A 26,539-nucleotide genomic window follows, 5' to 3' on the forward strand; every position below is an offset into this window, starting at 1 on the left:
AGCACCTCAATACTTATATTAATCTAATACCCAGGTCGAAGAAGATTGCAAGCACAAATAATAACAAATGGTGCGCTCTTAATCCCCTGCAGAATCTCAGCTACCCGCTCGCTGGTTGATTAGAGATGCCGGGCATCACTGTACCAGGGGCTCTCAGCTTGCTGCCAGATTGCTGGCATTGCATGCCATAGCAACCCCATCTCCGTGGAAATCCAAGTGCAGAATGGTCAGGTTCAACTGGTTGACTGGCAGCCGATTTGGCCTGGCCGCATTTATAAAAGCACCTGGCATTTTAGGAAGGGGCTCGAGAGAGAGTGACACAGGCAGAAGGCTGTTGTATCCAACAGCCCACACTGGCAACAGTTTGCTGGAAATAAACCCCTTGCTGTTCGATTGCTGACCCTGCCCACTGTGACATAAGCGTCCTAAACGCAAGAACAAAGACCAAATAAGCACATCAGAGAACTAAGTGAGTCGGGGGTTAGGGAGGGTAGAGTCTAACTGTAAAGATGATTAAATACCCTCTTTAATACTTTAGGAAGACAGTCAAAGTTTGAGGTTATAACCGAATTCAGCTCTTTGATAAAACGGGCTGAAATAACGCCCCAAACTCTCAAGCTTAGGATCAGCATGTTCACTATGTTAAAGATTCTCAAAGTGAGGAAAGCGTGTGTCCTAAAAATCAAATCAAGCAGCTGAAAAGAAGACAGTTGTTGAAGTTGATATTATTTATTGGAACAACATATTGTCCAAAAAAGTTTCTAGCACCTCTCCTCCCCATCCATAGACAACAGAGATCCTTTTATAACAAGCCTCAGGCTTCAGCAGGTTAAAAACATTAAGAGAAAGTTTCCACTTCATTTTCTGAATTTGAAATAAAGTTTTTTTTTTTTTTTTTTTAAAAGGCAGTGAAAAATAATAAATAATATAATAATAATAATAATAATAATAATAATAATAATAATAATAATAATAATAATAATAATAATAATAATAATAATAATAATAATAATAATAATAATAAAATAATGGCTTTCATCACGAATAATCCCAAGAAACTTTTCTTTCATCCTTTTCTGTTGCACATTTCTAAACTTGCAAAAACATCATATCCAAGCAGGGGGGGTTTAATCCAAGGGGGATCCACCCACACCACAGCGCCCCCTAGCCACCTGCAGGTGCATTTCAGGGACGCATGATTCACAAGCCTGAACTTTTACTCAGAGACCCAGAAAGCGAGACGTTTGGCAGAGAAGGGAAGAGGAGGTGGAAAATGATGCAAGAAAGATCGGAAGGAAGAAAGCAAACCTTGAGAGAGCCAACTCATTACACAGAGGTTCTTCCAGCACACTCATCACCACGACTCGTGTTGTGTAAAGTAATGTATATTATTATTAAACTGAGAATTCTTCTTTTTTTTAAATGGAAAATTCCACAGCAGTGAGCGAATGCCTGTTTTGACTTTACAGTCTTCTCTTACACACAGCCTTGGGCACATTCTACACAGGCCAAATATATACTCAAAGTCCAACTCATGTAATGTAAACGGAGACAAACACAAACCTCTTTGTACACTGACAAACACAAAACGAGTACAGAGCACACAGTACTGGGAATCTGAGAGCCAGCAAACACAGTCTAAACTAGATACAAGATGAGTTACTTGAGTGTTCTTTAGAAGAGACATTGAATTACATGTACCAGTTGCAAGGTTCTAGTTTGGATTTATTTCTCCTTTCATAAAATAGGAATTCTGTTTATGAATGCATTTATTTATATCTATGAAGGATCGAGGCAGATCACAATAAATCATCCATAGATACAGTGATATTAACTCTGAATAAAACCACCCACACAAATCAGGTTTGTCGAAGACTAAAAGTCTAAGATTGCAGTTTCAAAACTACTCACATTATTTAAGATGGCGCCCTGTTGTGTTAGTACAGTAAGTTACAATAAACCCCACACCCACTCCCACATCCACACCAGCTTTCGCTACAACAACACAGGGGCGTGCCCAAGTCCTAGAATTTCCATTCAAAGCTGTTGATGTCTGTATTTCGTCAATCTGGCCTTATAAGTCTCTCTGACAGATCTGCACTCAGACGTGTCTCCTGTGCTGGACTGAGATCTGGCACAGGGCAGTGCAGAAGGCAGGACTCAGCTATTCCCTGTGTTCTGTGCAGAACTGCTGGGCACTCTGCCTGTTCCAGCATTGCATTGGAATGATGATGCCCAGGCCTCTCTTGGAGGGGGGGTCCCAGTACGTGTGAGATGTGATAGAGGCTGATCCGGCACTTTCTGTAACAGAGCAGGGTGTGGACTCTGAACAGCACACATTGTACAGAAACAAGGCTAGCGCTAGCGATCTCATAATGTATGAAACTACAAAATCAGTGATGAATTATTGCTACCCAATACAGTTCCAAATGGGAAAATTCACAATCCATAATAATAAAGGCACACGTTACTGCCAGTATTTTCAAAACTGGATGTATACATGCGACATTCAATAATAAAGAATTTAATTACTCACACTGGAAACTAGCAAACAACTGGAAACTACCACTCCAATCATCTGCACTGTTTGTTTATCAAAGCTCAGCAACCACATGCTAAAGATGCATCCGTTTTTAAAAAAACAACTTTATGAATTTAGACGTAATCAAAGAAACTACAAAATTATATTGGAAAAGTCTACCGGAAGTCCTTATAATAGTACAGTATTTCATGTTATAATGTCACATTTTTCAGCTTTTTATTTTCGTTAGGTCTATGGAGAACTGCAAAGCGGCGTGTAATTCAATATGTTACCGTCACATTATTCAGCAGGTTTCACGAATCAAGCATTTGTTCTGCGGGGTGATGCAAAACTTGTGCTGCACATGCTGAATGTTCTCAATAGCTCCAGGAGAAGTCGGAAGCAATATGTCCTGGAAAGGGTTAATCTTGTATTAGGCATTCCTTGCTATTGGAACGTTACTGCTGCCGGCAGCAGCATGCGTGGGATCAAGAAGTAATAACTGCATTCTGGCTGTATGAACTCTCCCCTACTTCCCACACTGAGGCACCACAGTGTATTATTCAAAGCTCTCTGGACAAGTGCGGGAAGCTCAGCTGGCATACTGGAGACTCCACGTGTACAGAGCATGTATCTCGCATGAGAATTACATTTACCCAAGTGGCTGCTGTGTGATGTTCAATATTTGATCCTAAAGGGGCGTCACATTTATAAAGTAGAACTTGCAATTCAAACATGCATTGGTATTGTTTACATTAAAGATATGACAGGTTCTAATTAACTCAGTAATATTAATATTATAGAAATAAGATCTTAAGAAAGCTAACAATGGCAAATATCCACCAGTCTCGAAACAGTGATGGTTAAGAGCATGTGTAAAGTGATAATAAATAGATATATGAAATATTCTGAACATTTAGGGGGTAGAACATATTTCTTTATCATTTTTTGTGAAAAGTATTGAACAGTTTATAAAACTTTAAATTAATTGTATCAGGAAATGATTTTATTGCCGTTCGACACTGCTGTACTATTAGTACCAGCACCAGTTTTATAAATCTATTCTGCGCATATGATTTGAATACATAACCTACCTTAGCTTTACTACTGCAGTATTTGTGAAGAAGGCTATCCACTCCTCATGAAGCACACCATCTTAAGAAATGTTGAGTATGGAATGCAGCCAAGCTTTTACTACACCTGTTACATAAACACATATACTTTATAATGTGCACACACATGCAGTTTGTTCATACATGTATATATAATATACATAAGTGAGCAGCTTCTTTATTTTATTAATATGCAAAGAACAGAAAGCCCTGTTCAGTGACACTGAGAGTCTGTAGACATGAAACCAGATTCCACCCCTCCCGTCCTCTTACCCTACTGCTGCTAGTTATATTGATCTAAACTAAAGACACTCTCCTTTATTTTATTACATGTAACAATTACTGACAATTCCCTGACACGATGGATTTGCACTCCCAGGGACCAAGGTTACGAGAAGCTATTGTAGGATCTCAAGATGTGTGCAATAGCTTTCCCTTTGTCCTTTATCTTAATGTACACCTTGCCTACTTATTGAATCAGGCAAGCAATTATGCCCTGGACTCAAAGAGTTAACAGAACTCAAGCCCTTTGGAAACCTGATAGAGAGTCTAGAGGGACCCTCCCACCTCCTAGCTAAGCAGCCAACCAGGAGTGTTCACTTTGCACACCAGCCTGAGGTCGAAGTGTATATAAGGCTGGGTGCAAGGCTTTGTGCAACAGAGAGCCAAACCTAGCACAGCTGACTCGCTCGAGACAGGCAGAAAGAGCTTACAGCTGAACCAAAACAAAAAGAAAAAACTGAGAAGATGAAGCTGACGTTGGCAGCCCTGGCACTTTGCGTGGCATTCCAGATGGAGGCAGCCGTCGGCTTCCTTGGTTTTGAAAGGAAAGGTAAGGAGAACAAGGTGCAGTACGCCTCCTGGGACGAGGTCAACGTGATCGCCCACGGGCTGCTGCAGCTGGGCCATGGACTCAAGGAGCACGTGGACAAGACCAAGGGCCAGATTAAGGACATCACTGCCAAGCTGAGCTCCTTCAACAGCACGGTGGCTGAGCTGGGCAGACAGACGCAGAGGCTGCAAGAGGAAGGGGAGGTCCTGAAGGCGAGAGCTCGGGGGCTGGAGGACAGGGAGAGCCTAGTTCTCAGCGTCTCGGCTGTGCTGAAGCAGAGAGCCGAGCAGATGGAGAAGGAGGAGGGGAGCGTGCGCCAGCTCGAGGGGAAGGTAGACGAGCTCCTGCGGGCACAAAGTTCAGGGCTCAGCAGTGTCAGTGTGAGCAGCAGCAGCAGCAGTGACATCCATATCGTCCAGGTGAGTCCAACCTACTGCTATGCTGAGAAAGGGTTTGACATTGATTAGCTGTGAGATCTTTTCAAACAACTACCTTGTTGGGAATGATCTGGCTGTAGAACGCAGATTAGCCAGCACTGCAGTTTGTTCTGGTGTCAGCTTGCTTTTTCAAAAGGGCAAAAAGCAGTGTTAATGTTTCAGAAAAACTTTGTTGCATCCCCAATAAAACACTGATGTACATTTCTTGATGCGCAATGTTATCCAAAGCTAAAACTGGACAAGCAGGTGTACAGTCGTGCAAATCCAGTAGCCTTTACCTTGTGCACACTGTCAGAGAAGCATGGTGTGTTTATTTAACAGAACTGAGACAGATCACTCAGTGAGGCTTAGTGTGAAATGATTGCTTAGGCTTCTGAATTATCATTGACTGTTTTACTGTTATGGTTGAAAAGGGAAGTGTAGGTCAACATGAAGCTAAATGAGGGAGCCCAGTGCTTGCAAGACATTCAGTTCAGCACGTAGGGCTTGTGGAAAGCATGATGTCAGTGTGTGTTGCTGTGTCATGAGTCCTCCCAGCGCATGGAGTATGTGCAGAGTGCAGAGCTAGGACAAAGAAACAGGAGCTGGCTGGTTGAGCAAAACAACAGGTTCAAGGGCTCCTGGACAGAGTTACAATTCTGTACTGACAGGTTGAGCTAAACAACAGACCCAAAGGCTTCTGGACAGAGTTACTATACTGTACTGTAGCATTTGTTCTGCTGCCAGGTTTGAAGTTACACAACAGCTATAGGGAGAGAAAGAGCTTCTTATGAGCCAGTGTTTATTTGAAACGCTAAAGGTGTAGAATTTAATACATTAAAAACAGTGTCTCAGAGTAAAACCCAGTCCTTTGTGTTTGAGTTAAACCAAGCGGGGAGAGAAGGAAAGCCACCGAAGGTAGACTGCTGCTCAGCGTCGCAAGACAAGAATCTGCAAATTGTTTCTTGTTATGCAAGAGCCTTGTAGACTGTAAAAAGCGTGAAAGGAACAGAGGGGCAAGCTTGAATGGAAACGACCTTAGTCAGGACTTCAGCCTGTTTTGCGGTGGTCACTGTTAGCGTGTCGCATGCCCCATTTCCAAAAGAAATGAATCCTAGATTCAGCCAATCAAAATGTTATTTTTTTATTTTTTCAGACGATATGACCGGAAGGTCTAAAGGTTGTCTCCCCTTTTTTTTTTTTTTTAATTCAGAAACTCCTGGAGGCACAGGACAGACGAATTGACGAGCTGGTGGAGAGAATCAAACAACAGCAAGACAAGCTGGACAAGCAGAACGGACACATCAGGAACCTCCAGAGTCAGGTATGATGAGCCGAGGCTGCAGCTTCTCTGATTTCTAGCCCATGGCTTCCTAAGCGCATTCAGCAGTAGTCACAATCTATCAGGTGTCTGACCGTGTTGCTCTTCTGTATTGAAGCTGGAGCAACGCAAAGCTGCGAGCCCAAAGCTGAGGACCATACTGAGACACAAAGTAGAAGAGACTCAGAACACCAGTGCGGAGCAAGCTGATTCCAGTGGTAAGTCAAGATCTAAGATGTTATAAACCAGTACAGACCAGTAGCACTGTGGCTGGCAGGGCTGCAATCCAGCTAGAACTTCTTCAGGTTAATACAGTGCTGCTAAGTTGTTTGTGATTGACCAGAAAAGTATATTATATTATGCCAAATGTTGCACACTTAATGAGACTCGATAGTGTAAGGATCTGGACGGCTTAGCAATCGGGACGTTCCAAAGCTTTTCGGAACCGGCTGGAATCAGAAAGGACCTGATCAAGCAGGATCTCCTTGCTGGCAGGCTGCCAACTAGGGGAAAGTTGAACGTGTGAGGGAAGGTTCAGATTTGGGATGTGAAGGAGGGGAGTAGGGGAGACGGGGAGACGGGGGGGCTGGCTGTGAGAACAGCATCCACTTCCAGTTGTTAACTTTTCGTTAACCTGTACGGCAGTGGAGTGGATTCATTTAAAAATCTTTTTCGTTGATGCGTTGCGGCTCATTTAACAAGGCAGTGTCTTTCACCTATTTGAGATGGGAAGTGTAAACTCATTAGAAAGCAGCAGGAAAATACAACCCCCATAAACTAGAGGGGTCAGAAGTGATGTTTAAAGTAGGTACAGCTGGTCGACTCCCAATGAGCTGTGCACTCTGCAGCCTGGCAGTGTGTCTACCCCCCCCCTCGTGATCAAGCTGTGGTAGATTCCATGCCGTGCCAGGTTGGACACAAAGCCTTTTGTACTGTACCCATAATCACTGGCTTCAAAACTGCTTCTTCCTTCCTAGTCAATGAAATAATTACCGGCATACTGCAACACACCACGCTGCGCCACTGCTGAGCTGAACCATCTGGTTTTGTTTCCTCTTACCAATGAAAAGGGAAGCTAATTCAAAATAAATATACATACTGTACATATATAACAGATTCCCAAGAAATTAAAACAAAAGCAGCATCTGGTCAGTTTTTAAAGCACTCGATTGGTTCAGGTTGACCCTATGCTTCAGACTCACACAGACGTGACTGCGTGAAAGGTAACCTCCACATGCAGCACCGTGCAATAGGCCTGGAGAACACCAAATGCGAATTCCTTGTGGCTACGTGACGTCAGGCTGAATCACAGAACAAGAAGAGAAGCAGCATCTTTCAGGCACGCAGCCAAGTTGGGCAAAGAGGACTCTCGCCTCGAGGGGGGAGAGTCAGAATTCCAGGAACCAGCACAAACTGAAGCGTGTAATACTGAACACAAAGCAGCGGGCTTCTTGGGGGGGGGGGGGGGGAGTCGGAGCCAAGTAAGGGAAAGTTCACGTGCCTCTAAAGGCTAAGAAAAAGTGTGTTTCTAATTTAAGCTTGCAAACTTTGTACAGACTTCTTTTGTTTACACCCCCCCCCCCCACACCCCAAGAATGTGTAACCTTTCCTCTAGTTCCGCCCCCCTTCCACACACACATAGTCTATTCCAGCCGCTGTGACGCCAAAGTATGCCAAAGGCAGTCGTGTGTGTGTCCCCCCCCCGTGGGGGTATTCCCTTATCCCCTCAGCAAGACTAATTCAAAATAAAATATCATACACTTTGCAACCCCTATAGCACATATAAACAGGGGGGGGTGGGGGTGAGGGGAGAAAACACCGGACCTTAGACATTAAAGGATGGAGTGAATAACACATAGCGTAAAGAACTGTCCCTTTAAGGTTGGGCACAGACCTACAGCCATGCTCTATTCGGCCGGGGCGAGCAGTCAGAATATCTAACTGAACTGTGGGTGCAGTGGGGTAGAAAAAACACAAAGGTCATGACATTATCGGTTCGACCTCTAGATCTATTTGTACAAATACTGTTTAATTGTGAGAACTTCTAGGTAATGACATCACTCCTTCTATCCAAATATTCATTCATTCATTAAAAATTAAACGTATCAGCACACAACTGGCCTTTATCTTGGTCTGAAATTCTAAAAATAAAATTGCTGCATTGCATACGTATCCAAAGCGGGGCGCTTAATTTGTAAAATCTTCAAATATACTATATATAATATATATATATATATATATATATATATATATACACACACACACACACACACACACACACACACACACACACACACACACGTTTCTAACACAGGTTTCGGATTGATTTTTTTTCTATAATAATTTACATTTTTTGAAAATGTATACAATGTAACATTACAACAAGCTTCATAAACTGAAATGTAATAAATTAGCTTTAAAAAGAAAAAAAAAAAAAAAAAAACATTTTATACCCTAGGGATATTGTTAAACAATGCATAATGTCTGTTACAGGGAGGTTCCCACCACATGCCAGTAGAGTACCAGTAGAGGCCTGGCATGTGGCAGCACTGAGATTTCTTTCTTGTGTATTCTAAGTGCACACCCTCTATAATGCCCTCTACTCAAGGAGAGCACGCTGTGCGAGGAGAGAGGCAGGCAGTGTTTCACGTGAACATGCAGAGATCTGGTTCTGGAAGCTTGAGGAATGTATTGTTGTGCTTCTCTGTCAGTTAGGAGAGAGGGGGAGGGGAGGGGAGAGGGGAAATCTAGGGGAGAGGTCATGTTTACTACAGGGAGACGCTAATCTGCCAACGGGCTCCAGCCTTGCATTTCTCTAGAAGAACATCGCGGGGCAGGCTCTGAGGTAACTGTAAAATAAACAGCATTTTCAACTGAGCTCTGAGGTGCTGTACAATGTTGCACAATCTTTATCCTGATCGGTCCGATTTCATTTGGTTTGTTTTGACTATGAGAAACTCAGTAACAGTTCTCCGCCGCCCTTCCCTCTCCCTTTTAAACTTGAGCTTGTGCTCTCTGTGCAAGCGTGTTTTTTTTTTCTCCTCCAAACCCCGACGCTTCAAGGAACGCTTTGTTGTCTTCTGAAAGTAGGACTTTTGAACCGAGGTGCACAAACAAGTTCTTCGCTGGCGCAGAAAGGGCAAAGCACAAAGACCAAAAAGACAGCGTCGCGCGCGTGCAAAAAAAATATTAACTTATTGGGAGTGAAAGTCAAACAAAAACACAACAAAAAAAAAACACTGTGACCTGCCCCAGTTCCAAACCTCTTCACTTTAAATAACATGCAGTTCCACATCTCTGAACTTTTAGAATTTTATTAATCTTCTGTGCGTTACTAGTTCAAGATGTGACTTGCTCGTTCATTAGAAGGATAGCCACTCAGCAAGCACTTTTTATAAATCATGTGCCTGTATAAATTGTTTATTTTTCTTTTGTTTCCCCTTTTTAGGAAGAAATACTAGAGATTAAAATGTCTTTTTTTTTTTGTTCTGCAGAGCTCCCCGCTGACTGCCACATGCTGTTTCTGAGAGGACAGAGGCTTAGTGGCGTCTATAAAATCCAGCCCCAGGCTTCACAGCCATTCCAGGCCTACTGCGAAATGACAGCAGGTAATGATGCGTTCGCTTGCTGCGTAAGCAATTCCACCACGAAATGAATTACTACAACAAAATGCGAATAAGAAAAAGCTAAATCACAATTTTCACCCTCTTCACTAACAGAAGGCGGATGGACAGTGATCCAGAGGCGTCAGGACGGGGCTGTAGATTTTGACCAGCTCTGGCAGGCGTACAAGAATGGGTTCGGCACGCTCAATGGTAAATATTAACACTTTCTCGTACTCCACAGCCCTTGGCATCACTGTATTTTTGAGTAAACTCCCCCCACTGTGTCACGCTCGGAGGTTAATCTTTCCTTCTTTTCCAGGAGAGTTCTGGCTGGGTTTGGAGCAGATCCACGCCCTGTCAAAACAAGGGGGCTACGTTCTGCACGTGCAGCTGACTGACTGGAACGACCAAGTCCAGTCCCTCGAGTATTCCTTCAGACTGGGAGGAGAGGAGAGCAGCTATACCCTTCATCTCCAGGAGGGGTCGCCAGGGAACCTGGAGAACGCTCTGAGCACAGGCTCCAGCGGGCTTCCTTTCTCGACCCGCGACCGAGACAGCGACCTCAAATCAGACATAAACTGCGCTAAGCATCTCACAGGTACGGCAAACACACCTCCTTGCACATTGACCTTGACCTTGTTTTTTAACGAATATGCTCACTAAATCACTTTGTAACTTTAAGCGTCAAAAGCACAGCGTGAAGGCTTCTGCGGTGCCGTGCCTAACCAAACTCCCTTCCTCCTCTCCCAGGTGGCTGGTGGTTCAGTAGCTGCGGACGGGCCAACCTCAACGGGAAGTATTTCAGCAGCGTTCCGCGCCAGAGACACGCGAGGAAGCAGGGCATGTTCTGGAAGACCTGGAGAGGGCGCTACTATCCACTGAAATCTACCGTCATGAAGCTTGCTCCCGTCGAGATAGAGCACGACTCCTCGTAGAGAGAGGGGAAACGGCGCCATCTGCTGGGCGCTTATGGAACTGCACCGCTGAGTACAGACATCAGCTCCCTGACTGAAGACGGTTTAGAGACTTGAAAACGCACAGCCTCAGAACCAAAGACTCTGAAGACAGAGGGGAGGGGGTCAGGGCTGTTTCGTGGCTAGCTTGGAAACAGAGACCAAATAAAAGTGAGCTTTCTCTTAACGTGGCATCCCGATTCTGAAAGGAAAGAGACACGGACGAGCTGTTTTTTTTTTTTATTATTTGTCTTTTTGTTTTTTTACATGCAATTGTTACACTGTGTCAATGCTAGTTCACGGCCTGTCAGCTAAAACGACATGCATCGGCCGTCAATTCGTTACATTTGCATAACATTAAGGCCAGTTTACGACTGTTGCATGGATTTCCCACAGATATTGATACTGTTACACAGCACTAAGCACAGTGCACAGTGGAAGTCCTGTGTACTTACACTGCACCGTCAATACAATTCCCTACATGCACCAGCAATCTACATGGCAGTAAACATGATAGTTAGAGTTTTTGCCTGTAAAAAAATCTCTGACAGATAAGCGCACAAAGTTTTACTGTAATTATTGTATTGATTTTTCTGAGGGGGGTGTGTGTGTGTGGGGGGGGGGGGGGGGGGGGGTGGTATATGCTAGCTTCAAGGTCAAATGTGTCCTTGAATTGTGAGTTATATACCTTAAGGTATATAATAATAACGCCTTAAGTGTAGGCAGGGTGGCTAAACTGAAGAAGTGGCATTCACTGAGCTGTGTCCACCGTTCCACGATTTCAGATGGCATTTTCTTGTTCAGTCACGTTGACTGCGTCCAGAAGGTCTCTTCTGCGCCTCCAGTACCAGGAAATAGAGAGGGGCAAACAGCTTGATCATTCCATCTTTGTACATGTCAAGTGCTCTGCTATTTGTACAGCTGTTCTTGTTCTTGTTGTAGTTATTTGTGGGGTTTTTTTTTTTCATTTAAATGTTGTAAAAAGTGAACAGTGTTTCTTTACTCTAACTTTTTGTAATTTATATATCGTTTTCTACAGAGAATTTAACTTTTCTGAGCTTCAAAAACCTGAAAAAAATAATAATGAAATCAATAAAATTGAAGGCCAGAATGTTTTTCTAAATTAAAACAATAAAATAAAAACATCTAAAAATATATATCTGTGTTTCGTGTGTCTGTTTTCAAAAATATTTCTCTGATACCCAACTAAAATGACTCTTATTGCAAGGATATATGAAACCCACTATACCAAGCAGAATTCTTTCACTTTTTACCTGTAGATTTTGGATCTTCGTTACTGAATTATGTCAGTTTTGAGTCAACCTACAGCTGTGGCAAAAAAGTTTTGCTTCATCAAAATGTTTTGGATTGAGACATAATTTAAAAAAAAAACTACATGAAACTTAATTTTCATATTTCATTTTACATCATCTAATCAAAGAAACTACAAAATGGTCTCGCAAAAGTCTACCGGAAGCCATAACAGTAGTACAGTATTTCATGTTAGATTTAAAAATGTCACTTTTTTCAATTGGTCAGTTGTATTTTAATTACACGGGGAAAACTACAAAGCGGTGTGTAATTCAATCTGTTAACATAACATTACAAAGCAGGTTTCATTCGATTTTATGAAGCAAATTGTGTTATTTTCTACAGGGTGATGCAAAAGCTGTAGAGTATGAGATATGGAAAGGACATTTTCAGACTCATAACCCTTCCAGTTCTGAAGTATTTTTGTCGAGTCTAAGATAGGACTTCGAGGTCCCGCCAGGACTGTTAATAAATAAATAAATAAATACAAGGTTGAAAAAAGGTCCCTCCATCAATGCTCCTATTACACTTTGATTAGATGGAATCTATTTCTACAGACTTGCAATGCGCCTTTTCTACAATATAAACATAAAATGCGTTTCCTGGGGGAAGGATTCGGGACCAGGTGTTGAAGTATAGGTATTTCCTCGCTTGATAAATTAAATTGAGCCTTCATTGATTTACGCTGTGTGGAAAATGACTTAACCCTTTAGGTCCCGGAGCCCGTGTGACAGTCCCTATACTTTTATATTGAACATTTAACTTGAAATCACAAAATAGTACATAATGCATTTCCTTAAAAATATATTATATATATATATATATATATATATATATATATATATATATATATATATATATATATATATATATATATATATATATATAAGTAGTTAAATTTGATAGCTCACAGTCGTTAAACGTGTGTGTGTGTGTGTGTGTGTGTGACAGGAGTAAATGCATTGTCAGTTTTTACTGACAGTTACAGCAACACTGAAATCAATTTTCAATTACAGTACAATGAAAAGTAGTCCTATATCCTACCATGCATTTAAAAGTACAATGCATTTTGAATTGAAAACAGTTGCAAGTGAACTTGTAAAAAGCGTACACGGCAAATAAACTGCACTTTAAATCTGCACGTCCCACTGTGATCTCACGGGCATTTTTAAACCACAAAGACAAGGCGTCCTCAATATCAGACATTGAGCAAATATATAAAGAAAGGCAGCTTTGTTTTTACTAACCCCTGAAAAAGCACAAAACTGCTTCTGCTACCGAAAGAGTTTCTATTCAGACTCCCTTTCCTTCTGACAAGCATTTATGTATCAACTAGACAGCTCCCTCTGGTGTCTGACTCTTGTACTGCAACTCTAGAGATTAATTTGCAGAATGTATCGATCTTCATTTCTTGAACGACACTGACCATGAAGGGAGCAATCTCATTGGCTAACGAGTGTTCCAGCCTGCGCGGATTGGTCCCCCCCTTTGAACTTTTTTTTGCTTGCTTCTTGCACTGTTCTTGTAATTTTAAGCAGAATAGTCCGTCCTGTGTTTATTTCACTCCAGAGGATGTCCCTGGCTAGGGGTCTTGCTATTCAACCAACCCAATGCGCTGAAACAACTCGCACACTGCATGACAGCAGCACCCAACTTCAAAATCTGCTGCAGACAAGAACCTCATGTCTAGTTGATTCTCAGAATTCATAACATAACATTCAGCAGGTTTCATTCGACTAGTTAAAATGAGTTAATTCTACACAGTGATGAAAAGCTTTTGCTACAGTACAGCTAAGTGTCTCAACAGATCTTTACATGCAAAGCGAATCAACACATCAGACAACACTCAGCTTGTATTATTTTAATGAGCCGCTACACTTTACACTCCTTATAAAAGAATAAGAATCCATAAAAATATTTTATTTTAATAATACACACTTAAAATACTGGGTACTGGTAGTGGTGGCTGGCAGCTTCCCCAGAAGGAACTCTGTCCGTCTCCTCAGACAAGAGGTTGCATTTAAATTAAGAGGAGGAAACCCTGACGTCTGTTTTAACGCTACTGCAGACAATTAAAAAATAAAATTAAAAAGAAAAAATGAATTAAAAGATCTTGTTTGTCGTGCGTTTTCACTTTCCACCAGCCAGTGACCACACTGTTTGGCAAGTTCATGAGTCGGGTTCCATTAAAAACAGCTGACGGCAAACAAGGTGGGGTGTGGGGGTGTGGGGCGCTCAGTGAAGATGGATGTGGCACAACAAATGATTTAAGCTACTAGACAGTTATATTCTCAGTTCCGGAGGAGTTTTGGCAGCCCTTGGCCCTTTTGTGGGTTTGATGTTCCAGGAGCGCTGCTCTCCTGTCCGTCATGCCAGCGTGGCGACAGGTCCCTCGGGGGTCGACGCTGACTCTCGCAGGGAGACCAGGTGTCCGGAGGCGCGTGGAGAGCGCTGGAGAGGGATAGGGTGACCGAGTCGAGGTATTCTCAGAGGTATTGTTGTAGAAAGTGCAGCAGCATTATCTCGTAGTGCTCGCCTGATTCCGGGCAACGAATACTGTGTCTCTCGTTGGGGTAGATCTGTGCAGGAGAAAGGAGGCACGTTTACAGATAACTAGAGCTGGGTTTTTTTTTTATAAAATGTGTCAACTAAATATTGTAATCTAAAATGTATTGTGGGACCAGTTCATGTACATAAAACCAACAATTTAATTATTAATTTTTTTAAGGTGGTCCATGATTAGTGATTATCAGGGTATGTGAAAACGCCTCTATAGCTATAGTGCTCCTCCTTTACTATAAATAATAACTCCCTATACTCAAAGAAGCGGTCTTGGTAGATATCTGGTTGCAATGTGTATATACCGAAATAAACTAATCAAGTAATAAAGCAAATGCACAAAACCTCAGTGCTGGGTGTGCATCCATTTCCATATCCCGTATCTTGGAACTAAACTCAGCTAATACAAGGCAGCCGCTGCCCTCACCTGCAGCTGATAGGGCTTCCCAGCTCGGATCAGCTGCGACACCAGGAAGTTGGTGTGAAAAAAGTGCACATTCTCATCAAGAAATCCATGCAAGATCAGCAAACGGTTTGGCCTGGATTCAAAAGAAATGGAGAAACAAGAGGAGAGACGCGTGTGTGAAACACTGCAGAACACTGCCAACAAAACGTGCACTCCTGAACTAAAGAAGCTTTAAGTTTTGTTTGGCATCTCCTCATTTGCTTTCCTGTTTCCAGCCCCCCCCTCCCAGTTAAAAGGCATCATACCAATAGCAAACCTACAGACTAACTGGTGAGGCTTGTGGGGATGGAAATATGGCTCCTACTGCACAGCAGCTTCCCCATTCCAGGTTTAACCACAAGCTTGATTAGCCACAGGGTGTCTAGGTAACAAGCTCAGGTGCATCTCATTAAACTCCTAGTAAAACCAGTAATGGATCAAACTGCTCTGCAATGGGAGTCTTATTTCTACCCCTGCGACGATAAAACAGCGATCAGTTTATTTAGTAGAATTTCAGTAACCTAAACAGGGAATGTTCTGAAACTGGTTAATCAACTGCATGCCCTTCTGCAGCAGAGTGCCTGCCCCAGTTCACCACTTCACTCACTCATTGGGTAGCTTGTCCACGTGCAGTGCCACTGAGCCAGCCTCGTAGCCTTGCTGGTTGTTCTCGGGGATGTCCATGTACCGTTCGGTGTATCCAGTATCGTAGGCCATCCATACAGTGACAGGGGCCCCCGCGATCGCAACCTGGGGCAGAAAGAAAGGGGTTAAATCGATAGGAACACACCGCCTTGCTTGGAACTAACCCTGTCAGCAGACAGTGTCAGAAAGCCCAGTAAACAGTAATCACTATAGCATTCATCAATATTAAACATTATTTTGCTCTTAACTGACATCTGCAATATTTCCATACATATTCATGTCACCATGTGCTCTACAGAAACGGATAACCTTATTCTACAGCAAATAACCTCAAAAAACTAAACAGGATTTTTGGAAAGGCCGTTTGACAATGCAGGGATGGAAATAAAGACTCACTGCACAGCAGTTTGATCCTGGTTTTACTATAAAACACTGTACCCATACACTGATGCTAACCTAGCATGCTATTCAATGGGAGTCACATTTGCATCCTTGCAATGTGTTTGGTGTACTTTGTTCAAAAGCAGCTGTTTTACTATGACATCAGACCACGTGCACGATGCTTGCTCCTACAGACTGGCTGTGTTCATTTAGGGCTGAGGGCTCGCTCTTCACTCTGCTCACCTTAAAGACGTTGGGCCGGTGAATGAGTCCCATAAGCGACAGAAAGCCCCCGTAGGACCAGCCGTGGATGGCCACGCGACTCAGGTCCACAAAGTTGTACTTCTCAGCTACGTACTGCAGCCCTTCCACCTGGTCCTCAATCTCTACCTGTCCCTGTGGGACACACAGCAAGCAGGAGCACCTGGTCATTGAAAACAGAACCGATAGGAAGCGAGCCCTATCCATCTACAGCGACCCGTGGAGTCTTACCATGTTGTTTCTGAGAGCCCCTTCAAACTTGAGCCCCCTCTGACAGGATCCCCTGCCATCGATCACCACCACCACGTACCCCAGAGACGCCAAAGTGTTCAAGCGCAGGTACTTCACCCCCTTGAACGAGTTATTGACCAGCTGGACCTGGGTTGCGTAGAGGAACAAACACAACCATTAAGATGCACTTGCCCTGCAGTATACAGTACAAGCATGTTCTTATAATGAAACATCAACCTTGAATCGGACAGAAACCTTAACCCCATCCCAGCCTTGCATTCTGGACCCTGCATACCTGTGGCCCCCCATACACAAACAGCAGAGTGGGATGCTTGCGTCCAGGCTGAAGGTTATGGGGTTTGTACACCATTCCATAGAGCTGAAACCCAGATTTCCCCGGGAAGTCGAAGATCTCAGGAGGAATATAATCTGGAGGACAACCTGGAAAAACAAAAACAAGTCTCAACATTGTCTCAATCCCAAAATTCCAGGGTGATGCTAAACTTTTGTCCAAGCTGTACACTTGCACTATGCTAGAAGGTGCTGTGCCTGGACAGCAGGCGTTCCTCTGCTCTTACCTGCGGCCTCCATCATGCTGGCCCAGAACTCAGGCTCCTTGTGCAGAGGCTCGCGCTCTGATCCCACCAGCCTGTAGACGTGAACGCAAGGCGGCGTGCTGACACTGCTGTAGTGGCTGATGAACATGTCGAAATTCTGAGACAAAGACACGCAAATACACTCAAATTGAAATGAAAAAGGACAAAAGAAAAGTTTCTTCAGTAAATGTATTCCTACTCGAAATCAGGCTCTGTGAAAGCTTTAGGTCCCTGGTGGTATGTGTAGCAACATTAAAATGCGATGACAATCTCAATTTCTTCATTTATAGTTGAAACGTGTGTCGTTGAATTCTATTACAGAGTTATTATAGCTTTTTTGTTGAACCTTCTGCTGTCCCAAGCCACATATCAACCCAGATTAGGGGTGTCCAATCCTGGTCCTAGAGGGCTATTCCACTCCAGGTTTAACAGGCAATGTGATATAATGATCTACTGCAGGGTCTGGATGGAGCTCTAATTGGTTCAGTTAAACAATTTAGAACAGGGCTGGAACAAAGACCAGGAGTGGAAGGGACCACTTTGGCCATCTCTGACCTAGATCACTGAGATGATTCTGTAAACAGTATGCATGGTAGACAGACAGACAGACAGACAGGCAGGCAGACCTGGCTCATTGAACAGCTGTGTGAGAAGCCTGGTTTGGTGAGCCTCACGATGTCGCCCGGAGACTCATAACTCACAACGTAGAGGTGCTGTTCTAAAGGGGTGTCTTTAGTAGCCTGGAAATACACTAACTTTGTAGCTTCGTTCACCCAGATCTGCAAAACAAAGGCAACGTTACACGCATCTCGAGGCAGCTATGCGTTTGAGACGAAAGGAAAAAGCAAACAGCTGGATCGATTCATTTTTTGCAAGGCTGTACCTTTGAACTGTGTCTTGCCAGCACCTCCCACTCCCCACTGGTTAGCGTCACCTCTTCTTTAATTGGGCATTTAAAATCACCTGGAAGAGAGAAAGAGTCTGTCTTGAATAGGAACGCCAAATAGCATGGTCAGACTTACTAGGCTCGATAGGCAACTAGTATCTACTGCATTAAGAATCAAAATGCATGCAATTCTTCCAGCAAAATAACCGATTTAACTCATAACTTTAAAAACGTAAGTTTTTTTATTCCCCAATCCCGGAGCCTGGGACGGAACCCCTCCCCTTTACCTTCACTATGGCTGTAATTCCGTGACCACTGATAGCTCCCTGGCTGCAGCAATGATGTGATTCTGTAGAGGTGGCAGAAGCCTGTCTTGGACTCATTAACCCAGATAAAGGTGATCTCATCATCCTTCGTTTGGAGGAAGGGGTAGAAGATATCGTGAACCTGTACAGAGATATTAAAGACAAACAGAAAAGAAAAAAAAAAGGATTACCTTTCGGTACGTATTTGCATTTTTAAAGTCTGAAAGTGGTATTTGTAACACAGACAAACTACAGCTATGGAAAACTACAAAGCAGTATGCAATTCAATATATGAACGTAACACTCTTCAGCATTCGACTTTATGAAGCGCAATTAATTTTATAGGACGATGCAAAACTTTGAGCTGTAGCTGTACCCTTTATTATTTAATTTGCAAGCAGGGTACCAGAATAAAATACTGTCTGAGAACATTTGGACAAAGTTCTGCAGAACACACACCAAAATCGACAGGAGCAAAGCACTTGAACGAATCAAACTAATGTAACAATTAACCCTACCCCCTGCTCTGGGACAGCACAGTCTGCTCTCGGGACTCACGTTTATCCAGATGTCGGTCACCTCCTCGTAGATAATGAATGGATGCACGCTGTCTGGAACAGCGTCCACGTAGTCCTGCCGCACGGCCTCGTCGCTGGTGACCGGGGTGAAGAGCGCTGGGGGGAGCAGGACCAGCTGCAGCCTCTGCTGGGTACGGTCAAGGAGCACCGCCCAGGCACTGCCAAGGGAAGCAGCACAAGCCTTTAGAACAGCAGCATGCATAGACAAAACCCTTCTAGCAGCTCTGCATCACCACTGCACAAAAACACAACTGGGGGGGGGGGGATAAGAGTGAGGGGAGAAAACTCACTTTAAACCTCAAGGGGTTGGCATGTGATGGGTGCAAGCGAACGGTAATCGAGATAGCAATGAGACAGTCACGCAGGACGTGTGTGTATTCACGTACATGCTTGATTATAAATTTCACATGGTGCCAGAGTCAGACTTGCATTGACTTGACAGACTTTTCATGTCTTATTCCAGCATAGACAGGTTCCAGGCGGTAGACAGGATCTTGCCACTGACTTCAAGGCGCGTCCCATAAAATTATGCTGAACGCCTCTGCAGAGAGGCTGGATTAGACGAGTTTTACTGTACCTTGGAAATCGACCAGCACAACAAGATGTCTGCGATCAACGCCAGGACAAAACACAAACCAGGACAGCTGTCAAGGGGGTAAACAGGACTTACTGTTTGCCCTCTTTAGTCCAGCCCGCTCGAGCTATGTACTCCGCTGTAGGAAACAGCGTGGTGAAGGGAAGTGCCAGCTCCTTGTCCTGTGTGCTGACAATCTAAAAAAAAAAAGAAAATCAATTGCAATCTAAAGCAATAGTCCATCTGTACAGGCTGAGTCATTCTCATATCTCTGACTACACTACCGCATCGCTAGCCCATATTTGCACCAGTGATGGAAATAAGACTTGTTTCATAGCAGTTTCACTATTCCAGTTTTTGATAGAAGCTTAATTAGCCACAGTGTTACGGTAACAATCTCATATTAAAACCAGGAATGGATCAAACTGCTGTGCAACGGGAGTCTATTTCCATTCCCTGTGCACCCAGGAAAATACCAGGACTCTCCAATCAAACACTCTCTCCTTTCTCGCAGCAAAAAAACAAACAGTGTCTCACCCTTCCGAGATGGTCCGTCTTGATCTCCGAGAGTTTGAGGGTGATTTTGGGATTCTTACTGCCTGCAGGAAGACACAGAAACAGAAGTTTGTGAAAACTCCAGCTCCTCCTTCAATTATTTGGCAGTTGTTTTCTCCCCACGGTTCACAGTGCCATGCCGAGCCCTGGCGTACCTGTGCGGGGGTACCGGTACGCGTCCGCTTTGCGCTCCTCCAGAGCCGGAGAGGGAACGTGAATGATCTCCACATCCGATTCGTCCACTTCCTCATAGAGCAGGCGGAGGGTCTTCCCCCCGTCCGAGTCTGATACGAGAGAGAGAGAGAGAGAGAGAGAGAGAGAGAGAGCGAGACTCAGCGTCAACACCCTGTTCACAAAACCTGAACTGTATCCCATCAAAACTTCTAAAAAGTTCATTAACCCTTTGCGGTCCTATGTCGGACCAGGTCCGACATTACAATTTTCCCTTTCCAGTCCATTGTCGGAACCTGTCCGACATTATCAAAAAGACGTAAAGCACAGATCTCTAGTTGTTTTTTCTCCAGAAAAAGCAGAGAAAGCCCTTAAGTGGCCGAGTGAGACCGTTAGGAGCCGAACGAAACCGAAAAGAAAAGGGGGCGTTTCTCATAGCCCCATGCATTACAGAGATAACACGGACATAAAGGAGGAGAGAGCTGCTTCTGCATCCAGCGCTCAAAGAACATCACAGACAGAGCAGAGCTTTTTGAGATGTTATAGTAATAAAATAATGACTTGGATCACATTATTGAGGAGTTCGGTGATAAAACGAGTGATCAGGAGAGGATTTATCAGTATACATGTCTATAAAAAGGTATGTGGAAAATACAGCGAACAAGGGGTGGGGCTTGGCTGTAGATACAGCACTGTGTTTTTTTGCGATTCAATGCCTTTTGAACCTATTTTACTCTGAAAACAGCACGTGTGAAAATAAACTGGACCTGACGTGCTTGACAAGCGCTGAATAAATGGACCACAAAGGGTTAAACAAGTTAGAAGAAAATAAAGAGAACTGAAAAATCAGGTCATGTACATCACCTCCATGCTTTTCTATGTAAAGGTAACAAAACTCAAACCTGTGACGACGGGAGCATGAGCATCCTCTATACATGTGCACACTCCGGTTAATCTTTTTAGAATAAGACACCATTTCAATTATCCTTGGGGTCTGTAGAGTTCTTTACTGGAAAAGCATTAGAGCAGTGATAACGCTGCATTCAAAATACAAGATTCTAAGGCCTAGGGTAACAAACAGAAACTCGTTAATTCATCCTATAACTGTACTACAGCTACTGACACAACTATTTGCAAGTTTATTATTAAGATGCTGCATTATTAGTAATTATTTTAGCGTACCTTCTTTAGCGGTCGGTGACCACCAGTACCCTGTGAATCGATCAAACTCCTCCTGAATCACGAATGTGGCCACACCAGCAGACTTCGGGTCCTCCTTCACGTTATTCAAACCTTTCAGAGAGAGCGAGCACAGAGAAACGTGAGCAACTTTAATCTGCAGGTTGTACCGCGAGGTCAAGGGGCAGAATGGTGTGCGGACCTTTGTGGCAGAAGGTTAGCCGTTTCTCCTCTCCCGTTTCGATGTTGGCTATCCAGATGTCGTTGTTATTGATAAACGAGATGAAAGTAGGGTCCCCCGGGCAGATTTTGGGGTCCATGCGAGTTCCCGAACACTGCGTCTTTATCTCGGCTGGTTTCATTGGGGACACCTGCTAAACAAGACACGGCCCGCAGTGCCGCAAGGTTAAATGGGGCTCGGAGAGTGAATAGGACAGTTACAACATGCTCCCAACAGGTGGTGTTATGCAGCATATAAATAAAAAAATACTTCTGTGCTTCCTTTTTAAAATAAAAATGTGCAGATGCTAAAATTTGCCGCACACACATTCCAGTGTTCTGATATGCCTGACCAGTAGGGTGCGCTCTAGCGCAGTCATGAGAAACAGTCCCTGATGATTTCTCCAATGCCACGCTCCCTGTGGAATGCCCAGCAAAGACCGGCAACTTTGCACAGCCAGGACTCAAACCTGCACAGGTTAGCAGTGGAACTCAAACTCAATGACATGAATATAAACTACAGCAGTGGTTTCCTACTGAATGCCAGCGAATCCCCTCTAAAAACTCACAATGAACCCGTTGCGCCCCCCGTCCCGGCAGTAGAACAGGCTGTTGCTGGCCTGGAAGAGGAAGAGGCCGCTGTGGGGGTGGTAGTCGTAGGAGGTGATCCCAAAAACACCCAGTCGCTTCCTTTCACGAAGCAGCTCCTCCTCCCGAGAGTAAACGCCGTGGTTTGGCGTCGCCTGCCACAAGAAAAACGTCAATCCACGTATAGAAACAGCTGGTGCGTACTCACTTCCTGTGCTGTAGGTTAACCTGGACAGAAGCCGACACAGGTCGTGAGGAGGCACCAGTAGCCGTGCATAACTCAGTTTTGCGGCAGAAGATATTTTAAACCGAACACATGACTTTTTTGCCTCTCCCACTCACTTTCACCCTCCCGTCCCTCACGTTCCACCACCATGCTTTGAATTCCACACCTGCCTGTTATAAATCACAGCCCCCAAATACTGCAACACTGGAGGGAGGTGCTGGCAGATTACCAATAGGGGGAATCCTCCAGTCAGCACTGACAGTGACGTACACCAGGCAGAACCTGAATGCATTTCCCGATTTCTTTATTTTTTATTGCATTTTGGTCTGCTCAACAGAATACTCGGGCAGGTTTAAAAGGCACTTGCCCGGTAATAAAGAATGCATTGCAGAGCAGTGGAAACAGGGCTTAAGTTCTTTCATGCTTGTTCTGTAATTGAGAGTCCTATTCACAAAAAAATATCCGAGTTGATACTGCTTTACATTCCATGTTTACTGTGTGTATTAATTAAGCCATATAAAAACTGCTCATCTCAATCACACAGACCCTTCAGTAATGCTTGCTATTCTATAACCAGCCCACCCCTCCTATTTCCCTATTGCAGTCTGGGATAAAGATGGGCACTATCATTCTTACATGACCAACTATTTCAAAGCTAACTTATGCAAGACACAACATTGTTTGGACCTGCTATACTTGAGCAGTTTCTAATAAGGCAGCCCTTTCCTAGTGTCTATCATCCTCATTATGATCATCACCTGAAAGTGGTCAAGCATCTGTTTCCAGGACAGCACCAGCAGGGACTCTTTACGAACTTTCTTGGGAATCTCGGAGTAAAGCAGCGAGTTCTCTCTGCTCCCGTAGGGCATTCCTGAACAGGGGCGAGAGCAGACATTACAGTGCAATACTGAGCGGTCAGCCAGCACCGTTCATCACATAGAAGACATAGTCATAGAACAAGAAATCAAAGTCAACAGAAAGTTTCGAAAAAGCAATACAATAACGCTAACAGAGGATTGTGTTCATGCGTGGAGTTTGTCTGTTATATCAGTACATATTGTTTTTTGTATATAGAACAGTTGGATCCACAAATAGTAATCATTACATAATAAAGCCACATTGCTGAGCCTAAAACTGGCTAGTGTAACAGTGAGTGAAAGACCCAGATGAAAGGGGCAAACCTATTCAAAACCATGAATGTCGTTCTTGATTTAGGCTGGGTGCTCCAGTGGTTACAGAAAACGTCTTGCCATCCACACAGCCATCAACCATCAACACAACCGTCATTATGGCCATCAACCGTCAACACGGCCATCCAGTCGTATACGAAGCACATATTGGAAACGCTGCAGCGGCGGACGCTCACCAAGGTAGTAGAGGCGGTGGGAGTGAGGTCCCGAGTCATCCTGTTTCTGCACAAACTGGAAGTCGTGGGGAGCCTTGTTGATGATCATCCCCGAATATTTGCGGCTGCTGTGAATGATGTCCCGCAGCCCATCCCAGGAGTGCTTCTCTACGAAGAACTGGGAGGGGACGTCCTCCATCTCCACCACTTCCGTACTGTCTGAGAGCACGTCCACGGCAGTCATCCTCGCTGCGGCACAACTGAGCAGGGGGCACAAGGGGTTAAAGGGAATCAGAGTGTGCAACATCATCACGGAGCCCTGTTCAGCACTGGGGAAGCTAGGCACGGCAAACACAGTGGCCAGCTTTATGCAAGGTTATTTATTCAATTATTTTTTGACACACTACATAGAACTCCCCAGCCCTGAAATCTCACCAATAATGTACCTTTTAAAACTGCCTTCTGTTTCGTCTTCAAGCTTCAACTTCTTTACTCTATGCATTAACCGGACAGCCAGCCTCAACCAGGTTTGGGAACCTGAAATGGAGAGACAGGCAGACAGGCAGGGATTTTACAAACTGTTTTGCTGTAGTCTGGTATTTCTGCGTTCCTCACACGCCCCTTCTCGTCCGAGCGGCCTTCGAGCTCTAATCTCTTCAGGTAAAAATGATCGCGAAGATCACACATTTTATTGAATCTGGTTTTAACGCCATGTAAATGTGACTTTTTCTCCTAGTTAGTAGCTGTTTCTCTCTCACACTTTCCTGAACATCACTTCCACCCCCCCCTTTTCCAGTCTTTATAGGCAAATTTACAGGAAGAAAGCCAAATAATTTTTTTTTTTTTTTTAAAGTGTGCCACTTGTTTACATTTAGATGACTAGCAGAAGCAATTACTACTGATAATATGATTATAGACAATTTAAAATCAAAAGAATTGAACGATAATACTACGATCAATTGATCAAATCTCGCTGTGCAGAACCCTGCCCACATCCTACAAAGAGCAGCCAATCCAGTCACAGTTGTTCGTGACACACCGTTTCTTCGAACACAAATACACGGCTGGCAGAAGATGCCAACGCCTTGGGGAACGTGCCAGTCAGACGAGACATTTCTAAAAGCCAGAATTGTTTTTACAGCACCTTCAGTGGCACAGAATTAAAATAAGCCACTTAACCTCAAAGTGTTTCCTTGCACATTTTTCCAAACTGGCAAGAAAAAAAAAAAAAAAAAAAAAGCAGAAATGAAAATGCTTATAAAGCAATTAACCATTTACTTGAGTCGCTCAAGTGTATTTTAAGACGAAAGAGTTTGAACAAGTGCTCAATTCCTTCTGCACCTTAAGGAGTTCACATTGCCTAGTTATCTTGCTGGTATAATTTTTTTTAAGAAGCCCATTGCTGGTGTGAAGCATTTAGACTGTTGAAATATTGACACTATGAGAGATTGCACTCAGGGCTGCTGGGACGTGCCTCCTTTAGCACCTTGCAGATTTAAGAGACTCCATTCTGGTTAAATGAAAGGAACTGGAGTTGTCACATTGACTGCGCCAAGGATGCCCATAACAACCCTACACCTCACTGACAAGAAAAAAGCTCAATGTGTAATTTTCCAACTGAGTTCATTCTTCCCTATTTCTTTTTTCAAACCTTATACATCGGTCTCTTAGTTCGACACCCATTCAATATTATGTTTGTATTTTTTTTTTTTTTTTTTTTTTTTTTTAAGTGCTAAAAATACCTTAATTGAAATAAAACATTCTGTTAAAACCTGCAATATAAAGGCCTTTCCTTTTTGACCCTCGTTTTTTTGTGACGCTCCTCAACTCTGTAAATAGCCTGCTGTTAAAGTTATAGACATATCCATTAAGCTCACAGGCCTGAAACTAGAGGACTGAATTATTATTATTATTATTATTTATTATTATTATATAACATTATTTGTTTAAAGTCTAATTTACATTTTTCATGAAACGTAAAACAAACCAAAAAAATAACTTGTCATTTTTTTGTGCAGGGGGGGTGGCGGGGTGGGGGTCAGCGCTCTATCTATTCTCTGTTCTGTTTTGCCTTTATCCAGTTGGGGAGGTCGTTGACAAGTCGTTTGGAAAAGAAAAATCGCGTTATAAATCAATAACAAATACCCTGAACCATAAGGGCGTTAGTACCATTTACAATCAATGTGTTTAAATAGACGTGCTATTGTAAGCAAGTTTACAATCACTGTTCAAACACTGCACACTGTGTCGGACATGTATGTATTCGTTTACACAGCAGAGTGAATAAGACATGATCTGCTCGCTTTGTTTGTATACATAAAATCACAGCACAGTAGCAAAACTACATGACATAAATCAATAAAGCCACTCGTTTGCACGACGAGGCACAGCCGGACATCGAGTGAAGAAGCCCATTCATTTCGTGTTCGATTAAATAATTTCAAGTCATTGTCAGTCAGATCTTTTTTTTTTTTTTTCCTATTTTTGAACCCGAGAGCCGCAGCCTCGTTACAACGAACTCCCCGGTTAGTACGAACAGCTACTTACAGATCCAGAACAAGCCCCCCTCTGCGGTTATTGATCCGTGATCTGTTGATATTTTAAAATAATAATAATAATAATAACAATAATAATGATAAACACCGCTGCTATTCAAGATGAGCCCATAGCCCGGAATGCACAACAGCGGCGGGCAGGAGGAGTCTGATGTGAAACCCCGGAAAC

General features: G+C 43.5%; 2 protein-coding genes across 4 annotated transcripts; one reads left to right on the forward strand and one right to left on the reverse strand.

Moving 5' to 3' along the window:
* The first annotated feature begins 4,280 nt into the window (after nucleotides 1-4,280).
* On the forward strand, nucleotides 4,281-11,381 carry LOC121300602 (angiopoietin-related protein 4-like). The gene is made up of 7 exons (XM_041229209.1): nucleotides 4,281-4,884; nucleotides 6,095-6,205; nucleotides 6,321-6,420; nucleotides 9,697-9,810; nucleotides 9,922-10,017; nucleotides 10,127-10,405; nucleotides 10,558-11,381. The coding sequence occupies exons 1-7, from the start codon at nucleotides 4,381-4,383 to the stop codon at nucleotides 10,740-10,742; spliced, it is 1,389 nt and encodes a 462-aa protein (XP_041085143.1). The 5' UTR covers nucleotides 4,281-4,380; the 3' UTR covers nucleotides 10,743-11,381.
* A 2,536-nt stretch (nucleotides 11,382-13,917) lies between these two features.
* Nucleotides 13,918-26,536, reverse strand: LOC121300600 (dipeptidyl peptidase 9-like). Of its 3 annotated transcripts, none has more exons than XM_041229208.1 (21): nucleotides 26,363-26,536; nucleotides 24,262-24,352; nucleotides 23,837-24,075; nucleotides 23,229-23,341; nucleotides 22,226-22,399; nucleotides 21,640-21,808; nucleotides 21,441-21,551; nucleotides 20,243-20,371; nucleotides 20,070-20,131; nucleotides 19,629-19,729; nucleotides 18,939-19,116; nucleotides 18,363-18,522; nucleotides 18,073-18,152; nucleotides 17,816-17,968; nucleotides 17,172-17,307; nucleotides 16,889-17,034; nucleotides 16,594-16,740; nucleotides 16,345-16,497; nucleotides 15,683-15,825; nucleotides 15,058-15,169; nucleotides 13,918-14,650 (listed from the first exon to the last, which is right to left on the reverse strand). In XM_041229208.1, the coding sequence occupies exons 2-21, from the start codon at nucleotides 24,315-24,317 to the stop codon at nucleotides 14,558-14,560; spliced, it is 2,655 nt and encodes an 884-aa protein (XP_041085142.1). In that variant the 5' UTR covers nucleotides 24,318-24,352; nucleotides 26,363-26,536; the 3' UTR covers nucleotides 13,918-14,557. The 3 variants fall into 3 exon arrangements, with proteins under 3 accessions (XP_041085142.1, XP_041085140.1, XP_041085141.1); XM_041229206.1 differs by having other exon boundaries at nucleotides 21,640-21,811; XM_041229207.1 differs by having other exon boundaries at nucleotides 21,640-21,811; nucleotides 26,459-26,477.
* Nucleotides 26,537-26,539: the final 3 nt, after the last annotated feature.

This window comes from Polyodon spathula, chromosome 26, assembly GCF_017654505.1.
Source record: "Polyodon spathula isolate WHYD16114869_AA chromosome 26, ASM1765450v1, whole genome shotgun sequence".
Taxonomy (NCBI): Eukaryota; Metazoa; Chordata; class Actinopteri; order Acipenseriformes; family Polyodontidae; genus Polyodon; species Polyodon spathula.

Coding starts and splice junctions, on each gene's coding strand:
- LOC121300602 (XM_041229209.1), top strand. CDS start 4,381: ATGAAGCTGACGTTGGCAGCCCTGGCACTTTGCGTGGCATTCCAGATG. Junction 9,811..9,921: donor CTACTGCGAAATGACAGCAG/GTAATGATGCGT, acceptor CTTCACTAACAG/AAGGCGGATGGACAGTGATC. Junction 10,018..10,126: donor TGGGTTCGGCACGCTCAATG/GTAAATATTAAC, acceptor CTTCTTTTCCAG/GAGAGTTCTGGCTGGGTTTG.
- LOC121300600 (XM_041229206.1), bottom strand. CDS start 24,317: ATGCATAGAGTAAAGAAGTTGAAGCTTGAAGACGAAACAGAAGGCAGT. Junction 24,076..24,261: donor ACAGAAGGCAGTTTTAAAAG/GTACATTATTGG, acceptor CCCCCTGCTCAG/TTGTGCCGCAGCGAGGATGA. Junction 15,170..15,682: donor GTGGACAAGCTACCCAATGA/GTGAGTGAAGTG, acceptor TTTTGAATCCAG/GCCAAACCGTTTGCTGATCT.